The sequence below is a fragment of the Brienomyrus brachyistius genome, chromosome 19 (genome assembly GCF_023856365.1).
Source record: "Brienomyrus brachyistius isolate T26 chromosome 19, BBRACH_0.4, whole genome shotgun sequence".
In the NCBI taxonomy this organism is placed as follows: Eukaryota; Metazoa; Chordata; class Actinopteri; order Osteoglossiformes; family Mormyridae; genus Brienomyrus; species Brienomyrus brachyistius.
The window spans coordinates 11656367-11680773 of record NC_064551.1 but is presented as its reverse complement, the minus strand read 5'-3'; the positions used below and the strand labels follow the sequence as shown (position 1 = coordinate 11680773).

General features: G+C 47.5%; 1 protein-coding gene across 4 annotated transcripts in view; it reads right to left on the bottom strand.

Moving 5' to 3' along the window:
- The window catches only part of gphnb (gephyrin b), a 59975-nt gene extending 38155 nt beyond the window's left edge, over positions 1–21820 (bottom strand). For all 4 annotated transcript variants that reach the window (XM_048985609.1, XM_048985606.1, XM_048985607.1 and 1 more), the window contains exons 1-2: positions 21696–21820; positions 4221–4299 (exon numbers count right to left, since the gene is read on the bottom strand). In XM_048985609.1, coding sequence (XP_048841566.1) covers positions 4221–4299; positions 21696–21759 — 143 coding nt within the window. In that variant the 5' untranslated portion in view covers positions 21760–21820. The remainder of the gene's footprint in view (positions 1–4220; positions 4300–21695) is intronic.
- Positions 21821–24407: the final 2587 nt, after the last annotated feature.

Here is a 24407-nt window from a genome sequence, read left to right as displayed (position 1 = left end):
GCTTGTGTTTGGAAGTCCTGAATTCAGAAGACCTACAGTACAATACCGTGCAAAAGAAATATTTCTTGGGTAGTAAGTGTGTATTTGCTGAGACCAAAAACACTATTTAACATTAAAGCATATGCAAATTAGGAGTTACACTATAAAACCTAAGCAAGAATTTCTCCTGTTCTCCAAAAAGTTACAGATATCTAGCTGGATGGCTAGATGAACACCGCTTCAGTTCCCAAACCTCTCCTCAGGGGCACCTCAGACATTCCATTCCATGTATTTGTTACATTTTACCACCAGCTCACTTAATTATTTAACTTAATTAGTTACAAAGTCAATGAGGTATTCATTAGCCGAACATGGCATGCTAGTGATTGAGTCAAAAAACAAAAAATCATCGATGTATTGGATGGTCGCTGCAAATACTGACGGGACCTTAGGAGAGAGTTTGAGGCTGATACACTTTGGCCGGCATAATAGCAGTTTGTTTTTTTTCGTATTTCAGATGATTCCTTGTCTTTTGCTCCTTGTCCCCTCTTTACTCAGTTTTCCTTGTTTTAGTTAGCCCTTAGTGTTAGCGTTAATTTTTCATAGTCTCCAGTGCTGTTTAATTGTAATATGCCTCACCTGTTTCTTGTGTCTTAGTAGCTGTGTATTTAAGTGTCTGTTCTGGTTAGTTTCTTGGATGGTTCATTGAGGTTTTTAGTTCTCACCCCTTGTGGTCCTGTTGTCTTGTAGTTTACTTCAGTGTCTTATGTTTCCCCCAGCGGCATGGTGGTGCAGTGGTTAGCACTGTTGCCTCACGCCTCTGGGACCCGGGTTCGAGTCTCTGCCTGGGTTACATGTGTGTGGAGGTTGCATGTTCTCCCCATGTCATCGTGGGGTTTCCTCCGGGTACTTTGGTTTCCCCCCACAGTCCAAAAACATGCTGAGGCTAATTGGAGTCGCTAAATTGCCCATAGGTGTGCATGTGTGAGTGACTGGTGTGTGAGTGTGCCCTGTGATGGGCTGGCCCCCCATCCTGGGTTGTTCCCTGCCTCGTGCACATTGCTTCCGGGATAGGCTCCGGACCCCCCGTGACCCAATAGGATAACCGGTTTGGAAAATGGATGGATGTTTCCCCCAATAAACCCCCTTTATTGCCACTAGTGATCATCACATATTTTTCCCGGCACGGCCCGCCATGACACAGACATCCCACCATAGACATATTACTCTAAAGGTAGCGTGTCACTAGGCTTGGCCGGTATTAAGGTGTATTTAAGGTGTATAAATCATATACTAGGGTATTTTTAGTAAAAAATTGCCCTCCCGACAAACTTTGCTTTGTATTTGGCTTTTTAAAATACCATCAAAATGCTGTATACTGTGGTATAATGTCTCGATGATATAAAAAAGTAAATATCACCCATGTCCAATGCTGGCTGTGGGGGGGGGGGAATGTTGCTGACAGCTGAATTTGCCAACCAGATGGGGCAAGTTGCAGCGCTAAAATGTCTTGCTGGCTAATTTTACTGCTGCTGAATAGTGGAACAACAGATTTCCATGACATTGCATATCATTCGCGGTTGTCAGGGCGCTGATGCCAATTTGCAGGACATTCCTGGAAGTTCTGTGAGAAGTGGGATGTCTGAAATAAAACAGCTGAGGTCAAAATTGTCATGCCCGGCTCGTCCGCTCCTCCTGTGTGCCACGCCCCCTGATTACCCACGTGTTTTCTCCCGATTGTACCCAGCTGTATCTAGTTTATTTGCTCAGTCCTGTGTATTTCAGTCCGTGTCTTACCCGAGTCCTTTGTCCGTCATTGATGTTTCCTGATGTCTGTTGCCGTCCAGTGTTCCCTGCCCCGGATATCTTGATTAAAACCCCGTTTTCCCCGTATCCCGCTTGCCTGCCTGCTCCTTACCCGCACGATCGCCGCGCTCGCTTACCACGATCGTGACAAAAATATCAGCATCTTTGTATTGAATGCAGTTTAACTAATCTTACAACACCTTAATTTGTATTATATTATATTGATATACAATTTTTAGTATATCAAAGCTGTCATTTGGTGATCTGATTTAATAATTTTTTAACCATTTTCCTCAAATAGGTACACAAAAATCTCATTATTGTAACAGTTGAAAGGTCAAATTACGCTAAAGTAGATTAACTGTTAATAAACCTTCAAATTTTATTGCATGTAACCCACAATAAACAATCAATTTGTATGATAATATGTTTATTTTTTTGCTCAGTTTTTGTTAGTTTTGTCATTTTTCTCATCTCCGTAACTCTTGCCCTGTTTTTGGTGAGTTTTTTATTACTGAAATAAATGGTAATACAATAAAACTGATTAACTACCCCAGAATTGACAGTTCAGGCAATGAAGTTGTTTAATTTCAGTCTGTTGTCAAACTAATTTAAAACATTTGAAAATTGATGTATTATGGTAATGTGTTTGTGAGTGACCCTAATAGGCCTGCTAATTTCAAAGCAATATAATCTAAATATCTAAATACTGAGGCACCAAAACTGGTATCAGTATCAAAGTCAAATTTTTGGTATCAATCAAAATCTGACATCATTACTGGTGACCTTATAGACCCTCACAATGGAACTGCCTACAGGAAAATTTTGTTAAATGTACTAAACTGTGTATTCAAACTTCCGGTTTTCACATGATAGTGCTGTCTCTTACTGTATGTTACCATTAGTAATGCATGTTCTAAGTAATTTAAGTTACCATGAGTACACGTTAACCACGGTTTAATTATGTAGGAAAGTTACTTATTAGTGATCTGCTACATCTCGGACAAGCTTGTTGATTAGCAGCTTATTTCATTTAGCATTAAGTAATTTAGCATTTTTGTTGGGTCAGTTCTCTGTGTGTAAAACCAATATTTCAAGTCATCGGATGTCATAACCAAAATTTTTTTGCAGTGTCAAAAATAGTCATCAAAGAAGTGGAAGCAAGACGCTACAGGTCAATGTGAAAAAATAATGCGTCTAACACATCATAGGTGTAGGTGCAGGTCCTGAAAGTCTGTCTGTGACACGAGTTCATATTCTATCCGTCTGTTCCACTGTAGTTGCAGGTTTGGTGTCTTCCTTCTGTTCAGTTCCACGTATGCATACTCTTTCTACTTGTGAAACCTCAGCTTCTTTTTCATAATAAACAAGGGGGTTATAATGGTTCACATATTCATCGTGTACCATTGGGTGCATCATTTTCGGTTTGGTATGAACAATGTAACTAATGAATGCCTTCGACATGGGTGGAACCTACATTCACAACTAGATGTTCAACACGTGATGGTAATTTGTGGCTGTAAATTGGTTACGGCTAATGATAGTTACAGTCAATCATAATAGCCAGTTTTGGAGCATTTTGGTGTTCCTATATAAATTATGGCAGCACTTGAGAGGGAGTAGCTGATAATAGTGGTGTAGGAGAGAGTTTGATATTGAAGGAAACACAACTGAATAATTTAAATACAAAGGTTTTTATGCCAACAGTTGATTAGAACACAAGACTGTCTGTCAGCTCTGTTATGATGAATTTGGATATTCAATGTGATAACTCATTTGATGTGATCATTCGAGTGTGTTTACAACCAGAATGAAACAAAACAAAACAGCCTCTGCATCTATAATAAAAAGCAAACCTTCTTCCCTCTTTATCGACCTCACACAGGCTTTCTGCAATTCTATATTCTGGGGGAAATCATGAAAATTCAGGTATGGATGGCTTCTCTTTTGAAGGGGAGCAAACAGGTACACTAAGTAACAGTGACAAGATGATTCGGCTCAGAAGTACAGGTACACTGCTTTGCTGAGGTCCCACCTTCTGGATACAGGAAGTGCGAAAATGGTCTATACTTTAACCCCCTTACCTGTGCCGGAGAGCCAGTGATGGGCCTGGAGTCCTAACTTCACAGACACAAAACACTCATTGTGGCTTGCAGCACTGTTACCTCTGGGTTTGAACCCAAAGTCCACCATGACAACTATGCAAGACTGGCTCACACAGTGGTGTAGGGTTAAGGGGAGTGACATGACATCCGCTGACATCATTCTACCAACCAAAGGATTTGAATCAGTGACCTTCTGATCAGAAGCACTCACTGAGCCACTCACTAGCCCTATTTAACCATGTACGTCTGTATGTATGTGACACGGTCCACAACAAGGCCTGCAAATGGGTCTCAGCATTCCCAGCTGGGGGGGGTGTGGTTGGTACTTACAGGGAGGGGTCGTGTACGAGGTCTTTGAGGTTGATTCCACTGCGATCTTCTGCAAGATTCCTGAAGCAGCTGTCGCTCACTGCACGGGGGGGGGGGGGGGGGGGGAAGATGCATTCATTACTATTGACATGAACGTGTTCATACTGGATGGCAAAGACCCTCACATCTCCATTGGCTGCAGGACTGTGGGGTGTCCACAGCTGGGTGGGAAGAGACAGCTGAGAGTCATGGGGGAGTCATAGAAAAATATTCAACCCCTTTCCAAAAAAAAAAATTTTAATTAATGAACACACCCCTCTATCCAAATATATGTATGAAGCAACAAGCTGTTAAATTATGTTATAGGTATTATCATGACCAGCTTGCATGTCCACTGTCTACATCATCCTTCTGGGACCTTCTAACCCTTTGTAAGATTTGGATTCTTTGTGTTGATCCCTTCTTGGGATGATTACACACATCAGGGCTATTGGGGGTGCTGTGTAATGTTGGGGTTCATGGACAGCTAATTTCACACTACACTGATATGCAGAGATCTGTCAAACAAAGACACCACTGTGTAAGATTGCAACCAGAGCATAATAGTGGCTATAATACTAATAAAACTATCACTGGACAAGCAAGCACCGTAAATTTGCATACTTAACATTCCGGCCAATGAGAGCACTCCATGACCTAACACTACCGTGCCCTTTAAAGGGGAAGCACGCCTGCTCCTGCTCACAGCATCATAGTATAGAATAGTAACCTGGGGCCATTCACATCAATGCGAGCACACCGACATCTGCTGTTGGATCCTACTGGCTGTAAGGGCTGAGTGCACTAAGCTTGTTTTGAAGGTCAAGGAAGAAGATACAAACCTTCTGGAACTGTCGGCAATCTTCGCAAACACACACACGGAGGCATACATAGTCACACGCACACACAGAGATAGTTTTACTTTTCTAAAAATAGAAAGTCACCTTAAAAAAATAAACTATAGCTACCACGCACAAACCAGCATCTCCTGCCAACAGACATTGAAATGGGTGGTGGGGGGGTATGGGTGATGTGTGAGGGGGGGCTTACTCTGTCACCATGGAGACGAGAGCAAGGAGCCACCCGTTTCATGGAGATGGCCGTCAGAATCACGACAGGGGGGGGGTGAAAGGAGGAGAGGGGAGGGAGATATGATAGAGGGGCCTTCAAAACAATACAGATACCAGGTACGTGCTTCAAGCCATTGCTGGAGGAGCAGGAGACTGGGGGAGTGGGGGGGGGGGGGGGGGGTACGATGACCACAGCCCACATTCAAGGTCCACCCTGCGGTAGCAAAATGCAGAGGGTAGAGGACAGCCACCTTCCCAAAGACCCTCATCAGCTCTATGAGGTCAGGACCAGTCTGTAGCTGTGGGGTCACCTCCACCCCTCCTGCCAGCACTTTTCAGGTAGCTTCCTGAAAGTGCCGAGGGGGAGCGATCATACTTAGCGAAGAAACGCTGACATTTCCACGGGCGTCTTGATAAGGTGTCGTCAAGAAGAGACTCCCGCCGGACCATGCAGTGGTGAAGGACAGACTCATAGTGGGCAACTTAGGGAACCCGGATATGGGAGTGTGGGGATGGAGACGCCGACATGCAGTAAATATCAACAACGGCAGTTCTGCCGCGAGACACAGCAGCAGAGACTCCAGTAACCAGCAGGTTAAAATCAATTACAGAACAACACGCTTCATCTCAAATGCTTTAAATATTCATTCTCATCTAAAATGCAATATGATATAATTCCTGGAATTATTCACCAGCACCTGCCGTAGTTTATTTAATGTTTAATAGTTATGTGTCGTTTTTAAGACCAGTGGAACACAGCCATGTCAGCGGTTTTTAAGAGCCCGGCACCAGGTTCTGTGGCCCGGATTCACATGGGCAGCGGTGCCGGGGTGCATCTCCACATGCGGCAGGCCGAGCACCGGGAGCACGCTTTTAGCTTGGAGGGGTAACACCCTTTCTCCTGTGAGTCAGTGTGCACAAATAAAGAGTTTAGGGCAGCTCACCCCCCGTCCCCCAACGGGACTCGTTTTTACTCAGTGAGTCACTGCCTATTGGGATGTCACCCCCGGAGGTGGTGGAGTCACTCCAGCTTTGAGCCTGAAAGTGGATCCAGGGGACAGATGCTTGGTGGGGGGTGGGTGGGCTGGGGTGTGGTGAGGCAGAGAGAGGTGTTCAATGTCTCTGAAAAGCAACTGACTGCCCCTCAAAAAACACGACTTCCAATCACACCCATAATCCTACATTAAAGAACCGTGATCTTCTCCTGTGTTTGCCAAACACACCATCAGATGCCTGTTCTGCTTCCTGGGGGGGCAAAGGGACATTGTCAGGGTTTAGGCACATCCCAGGAGACGTAGTGGGGGGAGGGCTGGGGATCTGAGACGAGAGGTATATTCCTGCACTGGGGGTGTCTGGGGAGATGATGAGGGTGGCAGAGGAGGTCCCCTGGAAGCATGACCCCCCCTGCTGCTGGCTTTGAAGTGCTGGTTGTGGTGTTGTGGGTAGTGGTGGTCCTGAATCCACTGGGATGAAGAAGCAGAGCATGTGTTCAGTGGCACACCACCACCACCCCCCCCCCATGCCACCTCAGCTGCCGTAATCAACCTTTACCATGCCAGCTGCTTTTTTACCATGTGTGGCCTGGGCTCACCTGTAACACTAACTGCCAAACTGACAAGCATTTCTAATGCCTCCAGTCCAGCCATTTAAAAGCTAGCTCCAACTGTGACCCTGCAGGGAGAGGGGCACTCAGGACCGCAGGGAGAAGGACACTCAGGACCCTGGGGAGAGGGGCACTTAGGCCCGCAGGGAGAAGGACACTCAGGACCCTGGGGAGAGGGGCACTTGGGACCACAGGAAGAGGGGCACTTAGGACCCCAAGGAGAAGGACACTCAGGACCCTGGGGAGAGGGGCACCTAGGACTACAGGAAGAGGGGCACTTAGGACTACAGGAAGAGGGGCACTTAGGACCCCAGGGAGAAGGACACTCAGAACCCTGGGAGAGGGACACTTAGGACTGCAGGAAGAGGGGCACTTAGGACCGCAGGAAGAGGGGCACTTAGGACCGCAGGAAGAGGGGCACTTAGGACCCCAGGGAGAGGGGCACTCAGGACCGCAGGGAGAGGGGCACTTAGGACTGCAGGGAGAGGGGCACTCATGACCGCCGGATGGCAGTCAAGGCGACTCGAAAGTGGATCCGGTACAGCATGGTTTCAGCCGCAGCGCAGTGAGACATTGACAGTGACCAACTGTAAAACCGGGACTGCTATAGTATGGGTTCAAAGACCAAGTCTGCTGGTGAAAACGTAGGAAAAAAAATATAACAATGAAAGAGCTGAGAGACAAGGATGGAGAGCCTTAGAGATGGAGCAAATGAAAATCTCAGCCGCAGGGACTATGACTATGATGAGGAGATGAGGCTGAAGGAGGATGGAACTACAGCTTCCAGGAAAGTTCTGAAAAGAGCATCATCAGCCAGCTTTGGTTACGGTGCATAAATACAGAACAGCAGGAGGATGAAAAGTGAAATTATTCATTTGCTTATGCCTTTTTTTTTGGTCTTATATAATATATAACTTGGGTGTGGAGGGGGCATGTTGGCTCACACCCGGGGGGGCGTGGATACCCTGGCAAACACGGGGGGGTCGGGGGCTTCACTTTAAGATGGGGGACACGGACCCTAGAATATCTAACTGTAGGGTTAGGCTTGAATGCATTTTACTGGCTCTGTCCATGTCTTCATAGGTTTCAGCTGCAGAAACATGCAGTGCACTGAGCCAGTGTCTCTAAAGTGCCTGTAGTGTGTGGTTCAGTGAGTGTGTGTCCTGTGATGGACTGCCACAGGGGGGATGTCCCCTGCCTCGTGCCCTGCACTTTCTGGGATAGACTCCAGGCTCACCACGACCCCGTTCAGGACAAGTGGGTCCTTCTCACAGGACAGTGGATGTGCCTGTTGAGACTCAGATGACCAATGGGTAATTGACCTTGAGGTCCAGCCATGCCGGACACTAGCCACCGGGGTGTATAAGTCTTAGGGAATAGTGCTGAGGTGGCCACATGCATGCCAGATGTACTGGTGCGTTTCCCCGTGTGTCCTGCAGGCGGTGAGATGCATTCAACCACAGTGCGCCGAGGGGGATGGGGAGTTCCAGGTCCCGTCAGGACAGGCCACTGGGGAGGGCTGTCACACACGCACAAACACACACACACACACACACACACACACACACACATTGGTCTTACTATCTAAACGGGGACTGTCCATTCATTTCTATGGGAAAAACCCTAATCCCAATCACGAGAGCCTTAACCCCTACCCAGCCCTAACCTTAACCATAAGTAACCAACCCAAATACAAGACTTTTCGGCACTTTTACTTTTTTGATTGCATTCACAAATTTGTCAAATCAAAAGATGTCCCCAAAATTAGGGACATTTCAGGTTTTACTATACTTTGGGGACAATTTGTTCCTCTGAATAATGGTCCCCACAAAGTCAAAATAACAGGTTTTTATCACATTATGGGGTTCATTTGGTCCCCCCAATGTAATATAAACATAATCCACACATGCACACACACACACACACACACACACACACACACATACACACAAACTCACCCCCCCCAATTTACTCAATAAAGTAAATTGACCTTACCAGGACGCCTTTGGACAACGGATGGAAACTCAAGCCTCAAGAGGAAGCACACGTGTTCAGGGACGGGCAGAACTACCACTGGATCCTAAGCAAACATCCCCACGAGAGAATCACATGATATATTTTCCTTTTGTTAGACCAGAACGACGCTCTTGTGTTCCCACACAAATCACTGTAAGCTTCAATGACCTGCCAGTTCTCAGTCGCTTCCTGTCTGAAATTTATCAACTTCTTTTCAAAACTGAAGCCATTTTCAGATGTATGGAAGTAAGATTAAATACACGAACTGTACTCTTAAGGAAGTGAACTCCACGTATCTGCCACTGAAGGGGGGGGGGGGGGGGGTGTGCCCATGTGAAGACGCGGCAGGCAGAAGCTGTGTTCTCTGTGCGGCCTGTTTCAGGTGTTGACAGGACCCCCTAGACCGCAGGCTGCCAGACCTGCACCAGATTTCTGGCATGACTCACAGTAGAGAGAGATCTGGGGCCTGTGCGAGGATCTCCGCGGCCAGTCAGTCAACATCAGTGATGGCAAACAGGTTATCATGTAATAATCTGCTCAGAAGCTCAGTAACCCAGCCCTGCTGTAAATCAGAACAGGCAACCCGCCAAAGCGACCTGCACTGGGAGGTGAAACACAGTGCATGCTGGACAAGCCAGATGATGCTGGACCTCAAAGTAGCAGAATTAGCAATGTTTGGGTAAACAGACTGGAAGATTCCGACGAAAGCCCGGCACCGCTCCTCTGTAACCATGCCTTTATCAGCAACCGGGGCCAATATCAGGCCGCCTCCTGGCGTTCCTCATGGATGGAGGTACGCATCACAGCGCCGTCATGCTGGCATGGCATCGGCTGCCTGATTACCCCCCAGGGCCCTACTTTAAGAGCTACCACCCCCTCACCACTTCCTGGTGTCAAGCCTCACAGCGACATGGGTTCTCCCCAAAAGCTGTGGGCCACATGCCCCCCAGTAGAGGCGTGACCAGGAGATGCAGCATGGCCTCTTAATCCCCGTAAGGCAGGATTTTCTAAATAAAAGGTTTAATGAGGCAAAGTAAAATATAGCAACAGCAATAAGACGCGATAACCTAACCTAATGTGAGCTCCCTGTATCTTAGCAACCTGGCTAATGATGAGTGCTGAGGAGCAGGGAGCTGCAAGGACCCCCCACTCCTTCCTTACCCCCCCCCCCCCCACCCCACCCCCGCACCTCTTTCCCCAGCACCTCCCCCACCCCCCCATTCCGGATACAAGCGGCGAGATGACGAGGTCAGCAGCACTCACAACGAGAATCGGTGACAGGTGAGCGTTGAACTCGCTGTAAACAGTGGGGGGGGTGGGGGAGCGTTACAATAAGACAGTAATCTGAGGAGCTGCATTTCAAACCCCTTCACGCTACACCCTACAATATTCCCGATAAGAATTCGAAACGCTATTTATAAACGCAGGAAGAAGCCAGCCAATGGCGCGCTCTCGCCTCTTTGAAGTCGGATCTAAATTAGCTCGTCTTATGTAACACGGGAAGCGGATTCCTCTACCTTCTACACTGGCCAAGGCGGAGGGACGCTCTCGCGTACTGTCACTGTGCCGCTGCTGCTTATCCACGCCAGGCAGGTCCAGGGGGATGACGCCGACGTGTGTCCCGAGAGGCTCACTACCTGGACAAGGGGACCTAGTGGCCTCAGACGGACACTTGCACGCAAACACAAGTGTAAATAGATGCACAGGCGGCAGGGAGCCGCCCACTCCAGTCTGAGACTCAGCTCCTCATGGTGACACGTGGTTGGATGGGAGACAGCAGCCAACCGGGCGCCCACTCCACCCACCTGACCACCTCAAGTGACCAATCAGAAAGTAAGCATATCAGGAGAGCCTGCCCACTAAGAGCAAGGTAGCCGTTCCTGCATCCCCCCAAAAAGAAGCCTCCAGGAATCTGGCGGGGGTCTGTCATCATAATACACTAAGGCAGATGTACACACACACATGCACACACACACACACACACACTTCAGATTCAGTGGTCACGACTGTCTTAAAGATCCTTTCTCTTTTTCCAAGAAACACTCACGGATCCCTGTGAATTTCTGCTACAGTCGATGCCAAATCCAGGAAGTTTCTTGCAAAATTCATGCACATCCCTCCTTAAACTCTGCATTAATATGGAACGGGTGCTGATTTTTCCGGGGAATGTGCAGTACTGCAGAGAAACGGGGGATTTGTTTGCTCAAATACCACGTTTTACACCATTAAGCAATGCAGTCACTGAATTACACCCCCTACCACAGCCACTCCCCGAAGGCTGTCAGCGTCTTGCTGCAGTTTACTTGATTAACATGCGCTGTTACCTGTGACACTCCTAACAGATTAACCCTGATTATGATCCCACTCATACAACAAGGATCGGTTCCGATTAAGAACAAAGGAGTGTAAGAAGTGGAGAAACGTATCTGGTACAGATCTGGATGCATCTAAGGTTATGTTCCCCCGCCCCAAGTGTAAACAAGCCATTTATTTTCATTACTTTCAAATTATAGCTGGTCTTCAGTACTGATGATCCCAGCTATCTGCCATGGCTGCGTGAGGATTCCTTCCTGCCACCCCGGTCTAGTGAGTGGCCCGGGGGGGCTGGGATGCCTTTATCCCCCCTCCCAGTGTCTTGCACCATTAGAGCTGCAGTTCTGTGAAGCAGACCCAGGGGCTGCATGTTGCAGTGGCCTGCGGATGATTTACGGGCGAGGGCCACGCACGCTGACGGTGCGATGCCTCGCTCCTCCGCTAATGAAAACGCATGAGTAACACAGAGCAGGCTAATTAGCCGAAGCCCGCACCACGGATGGCCTCCCCTTACCTCATCTTAACGAGGCTGTAAAATGGGCTTGCAGGGACACCTGCCATTTTGGTTTGCTCCAGGAGAACAAGCGATGGGAAAGACGGCCGGGCAAAGCTACAAGGTCAGGCTGAGCCCAGTCAAACTGGCAGCACTAAAGAAGCGCGATTTCAATACTCAAACTCAAGTGTGTCTGTAGATGTCAGTGTGTATATGTCTGTGTGTGTGTCTGTATATGTCTGTGTGTGCTGTCATCTGAGACTCTGGAATGGGGGAGGGGGGATTCCCATGCCAGGGAAATACCACTCAATGTCCCAACAATGAAGAACCCCTGTATGTGGGAAAAATGGCACTTTCAGTGATTCTTCCACAGTCCCCCCACAAGACGCGGAACAGGGGGCCTCCTCACGCTCATACCGATGGTGTATTGAAAGGAGCACACTAAGCTCAGGACCGCAGGGTGACAGGTGTGTGTGTGTGGGGGGTGTTTCCTAAAAGCTCCCCTTAGCAACAGATGAGAACAGATGAGAGGTGCAAAGGAACAGAACAGAAGAGCGGGACCCTAAGACACTGACCACAGTAAGCGCAGGAAAGAGCGACCGAACCACCCAGGCAGCAGCCATCTGGGATTTCCCAGCATGCATCGCTCCCTCTGGTACATTAGCATCCACTGCTGTCACTATAGGAACGTGTCTGTGCGTGCGTGTGGAATGATTCATAGAAAGATTGCACTATCTAAGAGGATTTTCTAAGCATGAAGTCATAAAGTGATCAAGTTTGTTAAAGAACAGCGAAGCCCAACAGTTTCATAGCAGCACTTCCAGGCACGTCCTTCAGAAGACGGGCGGTCTCCTTCCGGACCCCAGAGAGAGGCTCCGTCTAACCTCCTACCATAACACAGCCAGAGAGCACTGTGTTTAAACTGTGACATGCACGCTCATTACCTAATTAATATATGTAATTCAATATCATTCATGTATTTAACATGGTTTGGTTCAATTATAGCTTTCCATGGTGGGAAGAAATGTTGAAGGTTGGTCCTGTACTTTTGGTTATGAGATAATGTTTCAAATCTTCGTGTCTTACAAGAAAGTAAAATATGATCCCAAATAAACCGTGAAATTCTACTATATTTGAAGGGAGGCAAATGAAATACTGTATCCGTGGCATTTGCTGGCAATAACCCGAAGAAATTAAGGAACGCACACAGACACAGAAATCGTCCTTATGCTCAAAATGCATCACATTACATCAGCCTCGTGGCAATAAACATCAGCCGCGGGCCAAATGTAATGGTCTTACAGCTGAGATTATGAATTACATCTATATGGAGAACTCGTACCCATAGAACGAGGGAGGGATTAACGAGTGTAGGTCGGATTTGGGACAGCGGACAGAGAAGGAATAAAGCCACTGAAATGAATGGATCACAGGAGGACAGATCGGGGGGGGGGGGGGGGGGGGGACACACCAGCAGTTAAGCCCCAACTTTGACACGAAGCGTGTCTCTCATTGGCAAAGTGGTACGTCTTTAAAAGCGTATAGATCGCCGTTCCGTTGATGCTGCGGATAAACCCTCCTGAGCCGGCGTCCCCGACTGCAGTGCAAATACCCGCCTGCGAGTGGGAACCTACATTACAGTTCAAAGGGGTATTACAGCGTCGCAGAGATGGCGCACCATTCGCGCACCTCCATGCCATCTGACCATAGCTGTACCCCTGAGCATTTCAGCCCCGATGCCAGTCTTTCGTCAAAGAACAAGGTCAAACCCCAGGTAAACTTGACATAGCCCCGGATCTTTTCAATAGCTAGGAACTCCCCTGGATCCGACTATCCGGAATACAGTTTGTCTAACTGCGGAAATTCTTCTTCATACAACGAGCAGGGAAGCCATTATTCCTGATCTTACTCAGTGGGTCGTCACTTCATTATTCTGGAAATAAACAGTCGTGTCCGCTGCAGAAAAAAATGAAGGAATTCACCCCCCCGAATCCTATTATAAAGCGAATGCACGTCACGCTGGAACTAATACTTAAGACCTAAAAATAAGATAAAAATGAACAAATACTAATAAAGATACTTTGCGCTATGGGATCACCTTATACTTATGCCTGCTCTTTTAGAATGATAAAATATTTTGTAGAAAATCACAATATTAAAAATGAGGTTACACTCAAAGAAATTAATGAATGTTTGAATAAACGGATGCGTTTGTTTGGTCTCAGTGGAGGTTCTAGATCATTTCAACTGGGAGGCCAGACTGGGACCAGTTGTTCTGTTAGGGAGGGCAAATGCATTTGACCTTAATGTCCTCCAAGTGTTACTTACGCTAGATTGCCAGAATTAAGGAGCAAATGACAATTATGGAAACCAATAAGTTATTTACGCAGTGCTTTGCAGACACATTTCGCAGTTTCTGTAAACTCTACGTAACTCTGATTTCTTCTATGGACTCTCTTGCTTCCACCAGCTTATTTGTTTTCTGTCGTTAACTTTGCTTTTCTCCAACTGAAGCGATTCGACCACCCAGCACTCACGCGTTAAGAGTCCACCAGGAAAATGTGCTTACGTTTCTGTTTTCCCTGTTCCCAGCCCACAAGATTTTAGCTCCCGTATATAAATGTAAATAGTAATAACAATAATAATGATACATTTATTTCAGACCCAAGTAGCATACGTATTTACGGGGGCATGCATGTTGTCCCCCCCCTCTAGAACTGCCCCTGGTTGGTCTGTTAACTCTTGACAATTATTAAACACTATATTAAAAATGCTGCCTGGCTCCTTTGTATGAAAATGTGTTAATCAATTGGCAATGATGTCAGGAGTTCAAGAAAGCTGGACAGCATTAAAAGGGTTAGGCTTCATAAAAATGCCCCCACTCAGCCACCACATCCAATAGAGATGGAACGACCCGGTAAGTCAGCACAGATCATAGTAGGGCAGATATGAGGCACCCCTCTGCCTCTGGATGACACTGGTGACGCCCACATGGACTCAGTCCTTGACATTCACAGACCTCACAGGTCTCTTGAGAGGATTTTGGGTTGGATGCTACACACTGTACAGTTCTGGGGTACACATCCGGCATAGGGCGTACATACAGATCGTGACTTGACAGATGTGGTCTGCATCATGGCCTCTGCATGACCTCCAGCTCCTATAACATGTGAGAGAGAAGCTAACTACGAAAGGACACTCAGCCATGCAACAAACAGAGCCTCACACGACTGTATGTTTTTATCACACTCTTTGCGATGTTGCTCCTAGACCTCCAGTGAGATGTCTTTGGACCCCCAGTGAACTTTGACAAATGCTAACACCCTAAAAGACGATCCTGCCCACCTGCTTCAGGGATGCGCTATCCTGGAGCACATTTAGCCTTCGGGCTCGTTCCCCGCCTAGACACCCCCCCCCCCCCACCCCCAGTCATGACACGTCAGGAGGCAATCCAGTGCTTTCTGTCCTAACTGCACATCATTTATTTGCACATAATTATTATTCCTACCTTCTGCATATTTATTTTTAGTATCACATTCTGTCTTTCAGAATTGTTCATTTTTCATATTTGAGTACGGTGTAGTTTTTAATCCAGTTTGCACAAAGGTTACTTTGTTTGCACTATGTATACCGTCTCTGCACCTTGTCTATTTGGCACTAGATGTATGTTCATCTGTGTGCTTTGTTCTTGTTGCTGTATGCACCAGAATTTCCCGTTGGGATCAATAAAATTAAAGGTCGAAGTTCATTCTAAATGGACTAGGATTTCTCCAGAAATGGATCGTTTTTTTTCTCGTCCTCCAATGTTTTACCCAGATACCTTTGCTTTCCAGCCCACTGGCTTAACCGTTAGTAATTGTATCGTTTCATTTTCCCCTTGTTTTCCTGCACGGCCCTTCACTGTCGATATGCCGTAAATCTCTCTGCTGCTCCCTCAGAAACCGCTGCAGTCATTCTGCCTGACTGTACTGCTATGCTCACGGCAGAATGCACAGTCTGTTACCATCAATGCGCAGCTGTGTGTGAAGCTAAATAAAGAAAATACAACCTTGCATGCTATAAGTCAGAGTTATTAGTGGTTTCCTGTGTTTCACTGCAACTCCGAGGGAGACCTTTCTAAGGAAAACCTCTTTTTAATGCGATAGTCTCCAACAACAGCAGCCTAACAAAATATGCTACTTCATATATATCATGTGTCTTTTGAAGTTATTTGCATTGCTAAAAGTTCGGATATATACCTTTTACTTCATTGTTCATAGTTCTATTTCACTTAATTTTTCTTGATTTTAAAGTCGCTAAAATAAGTAGGTTTGGGATGAAAGATTCTTAATTAAGTAAAAGAAGTTCTTTTTCCCAGACCAGAAAATCAGTGTGTCAGGCATACATGTGTATATTCTGTATAAAGTAAATAACCTTTGGCAATGTCTGACATTTGGCCTTTTTTAATGCTTGCAAAAAATGTCAAAGAGCACAAGAAGCACGTTGATAAATCATTCCTATAATAATAGAAAGGATATAATAATTAATCCATAATAACAAATCCTCTAGTCCTCTGACTGAGAAAATGGGATGTTAGAATCTTGTTTGGTACTGCAGCCTGAGTATTTATAAGCGGTTTTAACCAGAGGTGGAAATTTCAGGTCCAGAATGTATAAATCCAGACCAGGATTTTGTTTCAACCAACCAATTGAGTACCAAGAGTCACTGCCACAGAGTACACAGCTGGTTGGTTGAAACAAAATCATGGTCTGGATTTATACTTTCTGCACTTGAAATTTCCACCTCTGGTTTTAAACATTTATCCCCTCACAAACAAAACATAATTGCACATCCAGGTCACATGATCTGTACATATCCAGGTCACATGATCTATACATAGCCAGGTCACATGATCTGTACATATCCAGGTCACATGATCTGTACCCACTTCCATCAACCCTAAACATGTACATTCAAGTCAAATGTCCCGTATCCTGACACTGCACCCAGTCAATCTGATCATTGATTGTGGATATTAAGTAAATACACCCTCCATTCACATGGTAGACATGAAACTGGCTAGACAGCAACCCTAGACACACACCTTACATCCTCGCCCCTGCAATACCACCACACTGAATGCAGCCACACACAACTGCAGTGCTAAAACCATGTTTAAAACCAAATGACTCATGACGTAAAACCATGCAATATGAATGTGACCGCGGTGCCGGAGACGGCGGGATCCCCAAACGTCCCACATGCGCCCCCACTCGCCTATTCTCCTCTCCAGGGCTTGTTATACTGGACGCCCCCAAAAGCCAATCAGAAAGAAGACCTGCCACTATCTGGGCACTTGCTGGCAGCTCACAGCTGCTTTCCTCCCCACTGTCCTTCGCTGTGATTGCGGACCCAGCCACCATTTGCCCCGGAAAATGTCCAGAAATCACATCTTTGGTGGGAACTGGACACCACGGCAACTTGGGGCAGGAGACATCCGGTTTTAATCATCCAGGATAAAAATGAGAAACTGAGCAGCGTGAGACATCTTTATGGCGACAGTGCAGAGAGCATAAAGAATGTGTGACAGCAGTGATTAATCAATGCGCTATAATTAAACATCAGCGGGGACACTTCTGCGCTGGGGGGGGGACAACGCCCACCATCCCACCAGAGCCACTGGGCTGGTTAGAGGACACGCCCCGTGGGTCCGAGGGGGTGCAAGAGAAACCTCTGAGTGCATCTGCTGAACCTGAGTATGAACAGAGCCTGAGACACACACACACACACACACACACACTCACACACATACATACACATGCACCCCCCGATAACCCCCCCGCACTGTTTTTTATTCACTAGAAAGTTGAATGATGTCATGCTCAGTCGTAACCACCAAAGCTAACTCCGTAACCCCCCCCCCCCCCTTACAACCTGCCTCCTCCCATCTTCACCAACACCATGTAACAGAGATTTGGCGAAGCACCCTGACCAATCCCCCCCCCCCCCAGCAACAGGATTCCCAGAAAACAAAAGTAATGAAAACCGGTCCAGGCATAGGTGTTCCCCTGTGGTCCTGCTCCTGGGTGTCAAACCCACTTACCACCGGTGCCGGTCCACCAATAGGGTTTCACCCAGCCATGTATTTCATCATCATCATTCCAGAATTCCTGTCATCCATAATATACACAAGCAGAACCAAAATGAGGACCTGGGCAAATTATCATGGTGTCCAGATTCATGGAGGGAGGTGGACAGGGTGACAGATGTTTGGAATCTGAATCTGTCTGCGGGACGTCTGGAGCGGAGGTGGAGTGGAAGGACCTGCAGGTGCCCTTAGGTCAGCCGAACTCTCAGGGAATTCTGGGTCGGAAAGGAGGGAGCCTCTTTATCACCAGAGAATGAAAAAATGGGGCTGATTCCAGGGTTCCCTCAAAATTACTTGGAATAAAAAGGAATTACAAATAAATTCCGCCTGTCAGATCAACTCCATGTGATGACCAGGGACTGCAGATCGCAGCGTGGCCCAACAGTGGCCCTCCCCAGTGGCCCTCTCCAGTGGTCCTCCCCAGTGGCCCTCCCCAGTGGCCCTCTCCAGTGGCCCTCCCCAGTGCCCTCTCCAGTGGCCCTCTCCAGTGGCCCTCCCCAGTGGCCCTCCCCAGTGGCCCTCCCCAGTGGCCCTCTCCAGTGGCCCTCCCCAGTGCCCTCTCCAGTGGCCCTCTCCAGTGCCCTCCCCAGTGGCCCTCTCCAGTGGCCCTCTCCAGGTTCCACACCACCAGCCTGATGTAAGTTATAAGTTCCAGAGTCAGGTATCTGACTTTAATTTCACTCTCCAGAGCAGAGACTGTATCAGCCCCCTCCCCTGCCCCCCCCCCCCCCCCCGGGTCTGATCAGCACTTTAAAAGCAGCGAGACAAGGCTTGTCAGGCAACCTGCTTTGATGTCAGTGCCTTTGAATGGAATTTTCAAGGCGGGGGGGGTTGTTTTCATATTTTTACCCCAAGTTCATTTCCTCTCACAAAATGTTTCTGAAGAAAGAAAAGGGAACGCCATCTCTCTGTGGGGGGGGGGGGGAGTGGCCGAGCTGCCCCCCCCCCCCCCAATCCCATGGCTTCCGTCAGGAAGGACGTACCAAAGGACAAGATCCACAACGGGCTCCTTCCCCTTCAACTGCCTCCTGATTGGTCGAGAGCCTGGCACGCCCATCTCTCCGTCATGTCCGAAGGGAATTCAAATCAAAACTAATTAGGGTGGCAAAAAAAGAAGAAAAATCCAAGAAGACTTTTTTTTCAGCTTAATTGTTTCAAGCCTGTCTAAAATTAGCCTGGCTACACACACACACACACACACACACATACTCGTGTTGATTCATGTCTTTTTGAAATACATATAACTTTGGAAATCCGCCCACACAATCCTGACAACCCGAGCTTCCCTGACTTGTTACCGCTGGAAAAAAAGGAAAGGGGGGGGGGAAACATCTGCGCAGTCTGCCGCAGACGACAGATTTCCCGGCAAAACCCTTTCAGTGGCAATTTACGGCCGTGTGGGTTTCACAGCCTGTCATCTCCACAGACCAGCTGTTTGTCCGCGGCCCAGGCCTCGACTTGGCAAATGAAGCCTTGATTAAGGACAGGGCCGCCATCTCCGGAACGGAACGAGTCACGCGGCGCCATCGACACCTGAATTAAATTCCCCAAATAGCTGGAAGTGAGAGAACGCGGGGAGTGTGTGGGAAGTGGCGTTTCGGAGCGGATTATGGTCCGCGGCAATGCCGTCGCTCTCGCCCGCCACCTCATGCCCGACTTAGCAACTCAATCTTCTCAGTCTCCCACTCTAGAAAACGCAGAATGAACCACAGAGGGCTACAGACGCACTTGTACGTTTCATGCCGACCCTGGGAATGTGCTACAGTGACACACACAGCGTCCAAATGGTCCTGCCTGGCATCACAAAAACCTGCTGTACCCGGCCAGATTCCCAAATCACAAAGCGAGAACTTCCGCCCTCGAGGGACGGAGTTATGCAAGCAGGTTTCTGAGAATAATCTTTAATTGACATCATGTTCCAGTTGGCAAAGACACGCTCATGTCTGCCTCGGCCTGCGAGGAACGCATCAGGTGCCAGTTGGACCAGTACCGGTTTGGGAGTAATGCTCTGCAGACGATGCTACAGCTCACCAGTAGAACCAACAACGAAAGTCCCCAACAAGCAGGAAGAGTTTTGGGTCCACTTCAGTCTGATATACAGGCTGCTTCCATATTGCTGATACACTCCAGATGATTTCTGATTAGCTGTCTTATACAATTACAGACAAGTGTGGATTTTGCACATCACATAGGCGGCTTAATGGACACCATGATTCCCTATTTATGCAAAAATAAAATAATGTACTTTAATGTATCGCGGATGCTTGGGAATTCGTTTTTCATTAATCTAGAGGAGCTGATATTACGCGGTTAGATACGCGATTGGCTGAGACCTAATCCATTAGCTGTAATGACTGCATGGCCAATCTTTATAACGCACACTTGTATTAATCTTTTACATATTCCAAACTGTGAAAATGTCACCATTCATTCTCGGTTTATGCATGTCCCCGTCACTAATCACACACAGGATTTCTGCTGGTTACACTTTGTCAGGTACTGTTTGTCATCAATCGGGGTCCGCCTGTATGAAATGTCAGTACAGCAAGGCAGAATCAAAAAGAGTAATGTTTTATACGGAGGGAGAGAGGCGATATGTTTGACTAATAACATTCACACGCACACTTTAACTCGTGTATCACCCCAATCCGCGAATATAGGATATATCAGGGGGATCCTGATGCTTTAAAATAGACGCCCGGCTTTGGGATCGTCGCAGGCTTTTATGGCACCGGCTGGGGGCTCCGTTTCAGCACCATGAGCAACGGACAGCGCACCGTTTCCTCTCCGCTTACTGGGAGGGCAAAGGGGAGCGGGGTTTCCCTGCCTAATCTACATTTTTACCAGAGAGAGCGGCACGAAAAGAGAGAAATAAAACCAGCTGCATTAATGCAAACAAACAAAAAATCTTTCTAGGAACGAACATATATTTGCATACCTGTTTATTACTCCGCACCCTTTTGTCATCTAAGAACAAAAAGGGGAAATCGGCATTTTGCATGTCTGCCAGCCACTTATATGGCTCCTGTTTAAAACGCCTTTTGATTATTTCCCTGCGCACAACCTTTATTAAAAGATAAAAATGAAAATAAAGCCTTGTCCATTTCCCATTTGCGTTGTGACAGAGAAACAGGGAAAAAACGAGCACCGGCAATCACGTAGCCGGGTATCAGTTCCTGATCATTTTAAAAAGCCAAACGATGCAGTCGGTGGCAGGGACGACAAACCGGGAAATGTCCGCATTTTGGTCGGCTGTCATGCAACCGTGAAGAACCGGCATCCAGCGCCCGGTTCCACCAAGGAGCGGATCCGGCTTTTTTATCTTATTTTATTTCGATTCACTTATTCATCAGCACCTACTCTGCATCCCAAAGAAGCAGGGATATTACAGGAATACACAGTGTGTCTGGGAAATAATCACCGGTTTGAAAAGGCAGCAGGTCGACGTGCCTATAAAAGCTAAAGCCTTTGAAATATGACTTATCGGACGCAATTTTCAGTTTTGACAAGCAGATACGGGATATGAATTATTCATGACACAGAACTGTCTTCCTGACACTAAACGGGGACGTACACGGGTTGGAAATGAACTGCGCGTAAGACGCCGATGCGCTTTGGTGTTTTTAATATTACTTCGGGAAAATAACTGTCTGGCAATGGGGAATGAGAGCATTTAATCGGCGTCGGCAGTATAAGGTGGACAGACGGCAGAGAGCAGTCACGCAAAATATCCCGTCAAAATACACGGCGTCGGAAAGCAAGACATCACGGACAGCTCAAGCCCGTTAATCCGCATGCCCCGGTCCGCCGCGGCGCGGACAGACGAGCCCCTTACCTGTGAGGACTCCCACCCGTATTTGGTGGTCGTGGTTTGTTAAAATCATCCCTTCGGACGCCATGTTCGCAAGCGCTGTCGCCCGCACTGAGAGCCCTGGGCAGAGGCAAGGACCGATCGCATCGATCTCCGGGGGTGGGAAAGCGAGGATCGGGGGGAGGGGGGACCGGGAGAAGTGGGGGGGAGCCAGGCAAGATCAGCAGAGCACCGACTCAAAGCGCTCTTCACAGGCAGAGATAGATGCTCCAGCAGGGGGGTGTGCGGGGGGCGTTTAAGCGGAGCCCGTAGAAGAGCTGGCTGCCTGCCACCGTAGTACAACATGTATAGCAGATTGCTTCTTATAAGGACCACTACTCAATTCCACGAGAACTTCTAGCGAAACAAGAAGGGCTTTAAATATAGTTTTTGCCATAATTATTATTTTTTTTTTTTTGTAAAGAAACCTGGCTGAATCAATTTGGACTCAGGGGCCTCAGAGGGGCATGGATACCTTGGCAGATTCAAGGGGCCGAGCACTTTATTGGTCCCCCTGAATACAACAACAAATAATAAATATATATGCTGAAGAAACATTATACATCTGTTCAGTAAATTGTAGTATGTGATTGGCAATTTGTAGGTAGAAGTTGACATTTTGACAGGGGGCCCAGAGTCCACCTCCCTTAACGAAGTGCTGTCATTTTAAATTAAATAGTTCAATAGTACATTTCACGTGTCAACTATATGATGAATCTATTGAGAGGCTCGGAATCCAACAAATACCTGAGCACTCGATCCAGCTTTGACAACTGACAAACCCAAAACATTCATATACTCGTCATGAGCTGAGCACCAAGTGAAAACCATGAGGGAAAATGATTTCATGTAGGGAAAAGCATCCAGTTTTTAGAGAAGTATTAATATTGAATGGTTTATTTGTGCAGTTCGTTGTCCCTTGACAATTTCTTCTGCCACTGGTTTACCTTAAAACCTTAAGTCTTCTGTACAGATGTGGTCTTTATCATTAACAGGAAAGTGTGATGGAGCAGACGTCCCCATGCACAGGGCCAGTTGAAATAAGTCAGTCTGATTGTGGTGTTTTCGATGTGGTAGAGGGCACACGCCCACAACGAGTCACTTGGTTAGCAACGGTTATGCTGTTAGTGGACGATCTTTTGTCACACCAATGAGGAATAAACTACAGGCATACAACATGCAAAATGCAGATATGAAACCTACAAATTCTATTCTATCCATCCAATTTAACTCTTATTCTCGTTAGCGCTGCGAGGTATGATATAATAATGATAGTAATATAATAATCATCATCATTCATAGAAACAATACAATTCTGAAATATGGGCTTACCCAGTACAACTCATTTTAATGTACACTGGCACTGGTCATTGTCACATAAAGGGCATGTTGTTTAAAACAAAGGATGTCAGCTACACGGACACACATGCTATTGTCAAAATAAACTGCCGCTGTGGGCAGAGAGAGAGCATCCTAGAAAGGAGGAAATCCCATGTTAGCGGTGAGGGGACATTAGACTTACGTCACATGGAAAAAAGGGGCAGAATAAGGGCACACTAGACCCTGAAATAGAGCTGGAGCTGAGGTGTGTGTGTGCGTGCCTGTGTGTGAGTGTCTGCATGCCTGCGAGTGAGTGTGTGCATGCCTGCGAGTGAGTGTGTGCATGCCTGAGAGTGAGTGTGTGCATGCCTGCGTGTGAGTGTGTGCATGCCTGCGTGTGTGTGTGTGTGTGCCTGCCTGGGTGTGAGTGTGTGCATGCCTGCATGTGAGTGTGTGCATGCCTGCGTGTGTGTGTGTGTGCCTGCCTGCGTGTGAGTGTGTGCATTCCTGCGTGTGAGTGTGTGCATGCCTGCGTGTGAGTCTGCATGAGTGTGTGCATGCCTGCGTGTGAGTGTGTGCATGCCTGCGTGTGAGTCTGCGTGAGTGTGTGCATGCCTGCATGTGAGTCTGCGTGAGTGTGTGCCTGCCTGCATGTGAGTCTGCGTGAGTGTGTGCATGCCTGAGTGTGAGTCTGCGTGAGTGTGTGCATGCCTGCGTGTGAGTCTGCATGAGTGTGTGCATGCCTGAGTGTGAGTCTGCGTGAGTGTGTGCATGCCTGCGTGTGAGTGTGTGCATGCCTGCGTGTGAGTGTGTGCATGCCTGCGTGTGTGTGTGTGTGCCTGCCTGCGTGTGAGTGTGTGCATGCCTGCATGTGAGTCTGCGTGAGTGTGTGCATGCCTGCGTGTGAGTGTGTGCATGCCTGCGTGTGAGTGTGTGCATGCCTGCGTGTGAGTCTGCATGAGTGTGTGCATGCCTGCCTGTGAGTCTGCGTGAGTGTGCGCATGCCTGTGTGTAAGTGTGTGAGTTAGAGTGTGCATCCCTGTGCGTGAGTGTGTGCATGCCTATGCATGAGTGTGTGCATGGCGCTGCATGAGTATTTGCGTGCATGCCTGTGTGTGTGTATGCATGAGTGTGTGCATGCCTGCATGTGCGTGAGTGTGTGTGTGGGTAATGTGTGTGTGTGTATGCTTCAGAGACTCTCAGGGCCGGACACAGGGCAGTGTTCTCTGCCTTTGGTCTCCTCCCAGGTCTTGCCCACAGAGCTAGGCCACCCACCAACATGCCAAATAGGAAGGTGCCATTCCTCCATATCTGGCGAGGACTCACCCTCATGGTCAGATCTGTGATCTGTGAAAAATACACCTGAGTGGATTTTGC